Source organism: Mya arenaria, chromosome 4 (genome assembly GCF_026914265.1).
Source record: "Mya arenaria isolate MELC-2E11 chromosome 4, ASM2691426v1".
NCBI lineage: Eukaryota > Metazoa > Mollusca > Bivalvia > Myida > Myidae > Mya > Mya arenaria.
In genome coordinates, this window is record NC_069125.1 from 78,772,984 (window position 1) to 78,778,983 (window position 6,000).

General features: G+C 36.2%; 1 protein-coding gene across 8 annotated transcripts in view; it reads left to right on the forward strand.

Moving 5' to 3' along the window:
- LOC128231521 (golgin subfamily A member 4-like) overlaps positions 1–5,673 on the forward strand; it is an 80,027-nt gene extending 74,354 nt beyond the window's left edge. For 4 of the 8 annotated variants that reach the window (XM_052944469.1, XM_052944475.1, XM_052944472.1 and 1 more), the window contains 6 exons: positions 1,436–1,519; positions 1,745–1,803; positions 1,908–2,016; positions 2,205–2,384; positions 3,277–3,465; positions 4,630–5,673. In XM_052944469.1, coding sequence (XP_052800429.1) covers positions 1,436–1,519; positions 1,745–1,803; positions 1,908–2,016; positions 2,205–2,384; positions 3,277–3,465; positions 4,630–4,710 — 702 coding nt within the window. In that variant the 3' untranslated portion in view covers positions 4,711–5,673. Of the gene's footprint in view, positions 1–114; positions 151–612; positions 658–1,435; positions 1,520–1,744; positions 1,804–1,907; positions 2,017–2,204; positions 2,385–3,276; positions 3,466–4,629 lie in introns of all 8 variants that reach the window. The other 4 variants (XM_052944467.1, XM_052944468.1, XM_052944474.1 and 1 more) reach the window with 2 other exon arrangements.
- Positions 5,674–6,000: the final 327 nt, after the last annotated feature.

The following is a 6,000-nucleotide window of genomic DNA, read 5'->3' on the forward strand; positions in this document are numbered from 1 at the left end:
GTAAAGTGCTATATATGTGACAGTATTTGATGGAGATATCACCAGTTTTGAACAAAAGAATGCTTTCGATTACTGTATTTTTTACATACATATGAAACAGACCACATGTTATAGGTGCAGTTTCGAATGGAGGAAGACATTACATCTCTGGTACACAGTTCTGTTTCTTGTCACAGAGTTTTGTCCCTTGTCAAAGAGTTTTGTCCCTTGTCAAAGAGTTGAGTTTCTTGATGCAAGATTATGTCTAGTTGTTGAGATTTTATTATGTTTGAGGAATGAACTGAATTTTGTTTACAACAACAGTTTTCAGGAATTTTACAATACACATTGGGGATTTTTATGTCTAGTAAAACTGTTCCATTCTGTATCTTTACTATATAGTAGTAAATAATGTTATACTCTTTTATCAGACTTTTGGTTTGTCTACTAACAATGACTAATGTGCTGTTTCATGTATTTTGTTATTTGTGTTGTTTTAAGTGTAACTAAACTTGACTACTTTGACTAATTCACTACAAGTGTTTTATACAAAGATATATATTTTTATTCTAAAATGCCACATACTGGTAATTTCAAGCCATCACAGTACGTTAACATCCTGGTGTATTTCAGCCGTGTGAGTTTAGAAGGATCTGGAACCGACTCTGGGATAGAAATGTAAACAGTTACCTCCCTTGATTGGGTTCAGGGAATTTTGATGCATAGACAAAAAGTAGATTATAGAAATATGAAAATAAGCTGAAAATATGAACGTCAATCAAGGGAATGGTGTTTTAGTTTGGTTTTGAAGCCAAAAAGCATGAATCATGAAATGACAAAAGTTTTGTGAAAATAAATGCTTTCTGGGATGAAAATAATACCTTGAAGCATGATTGATTTTTCTTTGACACGGTTTGCTTTGACCATTTATCACATAAAATACATCAGACTTGGTACTTTTTTGCATGATCTATGCATGGTGTTTTCATCATATTTGGCTGCTGCAGTGCCTTATTATGATGGGCGTTTCAAATGATTAAATTACACTTTATATCAAAATTGACCACAGCATATTTCAAAGCCGGATACATGTATGTAAACGGCCTTTTATGTTTAAAGATAAGGTTAATTAAAGACATATCTTTAGTAACTATCTTAGTGCCAGTGTTTTTAGATGAGGTGGTGGACTTGACCTATTTTATTCTTTAATATAGCTCGATATGCCTCACATGTCATCTTTTGCGGTTTGACTTGTTAGATGTCAGTTATTCAATTTAATTTGTTGCCTTTTAAATCAAAGAAGCGGTCAGAAAGAGACCTGTTTCATGAATGGTTAAAAGCAGAAGGAAGGCATGTGGGACATACCTTAGTGAATAAGTCAATGGCATAACACCCGTCCACCGCTGGCCAGGGTTTCAATATGTGGATAGTTACATGAATGTGATATTGTTTCTAGGATGAGGCTCTGGCGAACCTGCGACGACAGTTGGAACGAGAGAAGGAGGAGGAGATGGCCAGACTCAAGGAGAGGCTTGTTAGGGTGGGTAATTTATTTTGCATGTACTGGACATTAATGTGTTCCATACTTTTTAATTCTTTACAGAAATTGAAAAAAAATGGTTTTCAACATAATATTGCTTCAGAATAGTAGCCAGTCAATTTCATGCCTAATGTTGTAGGTTGCTTCTTAAGGCTGACTTTAGTTAGTTTATAAAATTAACCTGACTTTTTTTAAGAACTCAGTAAAATTGTATTTCTTTTCTAGGGTCTTTCGACAAATGAGTACAGAGGCATGACATACACACCTGACAATGACATAGCTGCGTAAGTATAGTGTAAATGTCTCCCATATCATTTATTGTATTACCACAGATGTAGGCCAGTTTGAACAAAAATCAAGTTAACATGTGACAACCCCACTGTTTCAGTCGCCAGCAGGTTAAGTCTCCCCCAACAGAGCGGCATCTCCGACAGGTGTCAGAGCAACAACAACACGACCTCCAAAGGCTGGAAAGGGAAATAAACAAGCTGTCCATTGTATGTATAGTTACATGGTTGTCTCCCTTGACTATAATGATAATAGAAAAATATTTACTATGTTTATATTGCAAGTTAAAACTCTTTAGGTAAAATCAAATAGTGGACAGGTAGGGTACACATTATTTGAACCAGACATCATAAAATCACTTATTGCAATAATGACAAGCATCTCCAACCTCTTCCAGAACAACGGTGGTGGTGAGGATGTGGAGTATGCCAAGCGGCTGGCGCACCTGCAGGGGAAGGTGAGGCAGCTTCAGGATGAGAACAACGCTCTGCGTCATGCAAAACTGTCCACCATCACCTCATCTAGCCCAAACCTCACCACACCCAACTCGTACAACAACATTGCCAACCACAGGAAGGTACGCTAGAATAGATTTAGTTATGGAAATACTGTATTGACACTCTTATTTTGTACTCTTAGTACTTTTGTTTTCATTGAAGATAGTCTGGTCCGTTGGAATGAGAGTCAATCCTTTCTGGACATCAATTACTATATCTATTTATCATCAAAATAAAGAACACAGTTGAAGCGTCACTAGATGTAAATGCTACACATACACTTGACTTGTCATTAGATGTACATGTTGGAAACACACTTGACTTGTCATTAGATGTAATGGAATTTGATGTATATATCCATGTAATGCCTTCTATTTGAGGAACACACTATTTATACAGTGGTTTCCTGTAAGATGGGATCATTGGAATGAAAATGCATTGTACAGGGCCTGCTCATGTTTTGTAAAATGCATTTTGTTTTGGTATGACAAAATAAAGTGTGACAAAGGCCTGTTAAAACTTAAGATACTTATGACTGGAACCCTTCATCAAATGTTGATATATGCCTTATATTATCTTTGAAGTCCATGATTTGAATAGCATTAGTAACGCAATTCGACAAATGGCCTAAAGGTTAAGTTATCCTTTTGTTTGTGTACAAGTCCTTGTGGGCGTGAGGTTTTGTTGTCAGTTTTCTAATTTTTCCTTGACTGTTCCGGCATGGGTTTGCACACCTATAAAACCAGAATAATTTTTTATACCTTAAGTGGGGTTTTTTTTCTGCAACATCGGTATCAAAGAGTGAAATAGTAATAATATAAGTGTTTCAGAAAAGAATTGGTGCCAAAACATGAGCGAGTCCCATTAAGCTTAAGCTTAATTTCGCACACTAAACTAAAACATGAATGTGAAACATATATTATAGATAAGATAAATGAAATGTAAACATGTGTATAATACTATGTGATACAGTTCACCATGAGATCCCCGTCACCATCGCGGGACCAGCAGCGACTGGCCAGTGCCCTAGAGTTGCGTACGCGGGAACACGACTATGAAACTGCAACACTTACGGAGCATCAGCGACGTAACCGTGACATCATGTCACACAAGATGGCCGAGATGTCCAAACTACAAAACACACTCACAAATCAGGCAAAGGTATGGTCAGCATCTAAGAGCTTTACCCGAAAAATTGTCCCTGTAGTTTCCTTTGTTTTATAAAGTTATGTTAAAATATGACCGTTTTGTGTTAAAATATGACTCAGGGCTTCTAAAAACCGGCAATTTGCCAGTCTCGACCGATTTTGACCAAGCCAGACCTATTTCAGTTTCAAAAAGTGTCCGTCCAGACCAGCAAATTGCCGGTTTTTAGAATTTTTTTTTTTGTTTTATAATTTCTATCTTAAACATTTAGATCAGTAAAATTTGTAGAACTTGTAATACACAAACCTTCTTGGGTCATTCACACATCAAAATTACCCCAAATTAAAGTGTCCTAGTTACCATCAGACCAATGGGACCAGCTGTTTTTTCTGCTACACTGGAAACTCTATATCGGTTAATAATAGCAGATGCTTGCAATTGGTCCAATCATGTGTAGTGGTAGGTCGCAGAACACACAATTAAACAAATTTATTATGTGTTAATTATGTGCTTGCAGCTATCCATTAGAATGTTAAAATCGGTCCATATTTTCACACAGCAAACTGCTAATGTCGTCCATCATTACATGATATATCGGTTTGTTTTATTACCATATTTCAATTTAAATTGGAATTAAGGACCATTGCTGGTTATAAACAGTTTAAAATACAATTGTCAAAGTTAATCCGCAAAAGCATTAATATTCCGAATTAATTAACCTAGTCCTGTCCTAATTCTATAGGATATCAACAGCGACGCGCTTTATTAACTACAGAGTCTGAAAACTGAGTGCGCCGCTTGCGTCATTTTAATCAAATGTAATGTTGTTGATATCAAACTTATAGCTAGAAGCCCTGATTATGAATATAGATATATCTGTTTATCAAAGCTTTTCAGTTGAATGTTGATCCACTGTAGTAGCATTAAGCAAATAAATCACAATACTGTTTTACTTTTGTCGTCAGACCGCTTCCTGCCGGCCGCAATTAATTACGATTGCAGCGTTTCTTGTTAGAGATGCCCATACAGTTTCAGTTTATGGTATATAGAAGATGAATGTAATGATAATACAAAGTCATAAGACATAATATATAGTAGAAATTTGATGTCCACTTTTAAACTATTGTTACATTACGATGATAACCATAAGCTGAACTGTCACTGTTGGACTGGTTTCAGGAGCTGATACAGTTGGAGAAGGCGTACACCCAGCTGAACCAGTCTGCCCTTGTTCCACGCCCACGCTCTGCCCTCAGATAGTTTGAAGGGCTGTGACACCCATCCAGGAACAATTTTATAATAATACCGGATTTGACAGAGACTTGATTTCAGTCAAGCAGAAAAAACAGACTGGGGTTTTTTCGAGGAGAAATATTTGAAAGAAAAAAGTAATTCTGAATTCATGGCATTTTGTATTAAATTGTTGGAAGATGCTAATGTGCTAAAGTGCTTTTTGGACAACATGATATTATTTTCTTACCCTGTCATCATGCTGTGCCTCCCAGTGAGATTAGCATGGGACTATTTTTGTTTGCTGAAAAAAGTTACTCCTTTGTGATACTTTTAAGTTCCATAAGCTGCCATTTGTTTATTAGTTTCTGTGATATTTTATGTTTACATGTGTTAGACTATATGTATATCTTAGTATTTAATATGTATTACTTACAATCCGATCCAAGATATTGTGATATATTGTTTATAGATGTACATTTGTAGTCTGTCAGGTTAAAGATTACTGACATTTTCTGCTAGGGGAAAGTTAACCTAACCCTGTTACATGACTTTGTGAGGCATTTGAAAACCGATATATCAGGGAATGACGTCCCTGGACCTCATGCGAATGTCTTCATGACAGCCCATGCCTATACAACACTCTTGAATAGCTTGTCTCATGACCATGCTTCTAGATTTTATGTCAGTTTTGGTATTGTTCATGACAATTTTATGTACCTGAGGTATAACTATGGATTAGGTTGCCTATATATTTTAAATTTTACACAATATAATCAGAATTGTTTTGTCAACACATTCCGTCCACTGTAAAGGCTGTATTACTCTGATTGCCAGCATTATCTAGTTCTATACAAATAGTAGCTCATGTATGGGATTTCACTCACAGTCTTGCATTTTTAACGGGGTTCAAGCACTACATTATTGTCCAATTTTTGTATACAATAATTTTGTCAAGTCATATTAACAAATAAACTTTATGTAAGATTATAATTGACTTTTTCCTGGTGCAGAATGAATCATTTCATGTTTGCTTTATTGGTTTTTGCAAAGCAAACTACTCCAACAGTTTTGAGGGTAACACTCTGATACTTGTTACACATTACCACCATGATGGGTTGGTCATCTTGTCTAAGAGGAACTTGCACACTGATACTTGGTAGGCCTTATCACACTGATACCTAGTAGGTCATATAACACTAATATTTGGTAGGCCTTATCACTCTGATACTTGGTAGGCCATATCACACTGAAACTCGGTAGGCCTTATCACACTGATACTTGGTAGGCCTTATCACTCTGATACTTGGTAGGCCGTAT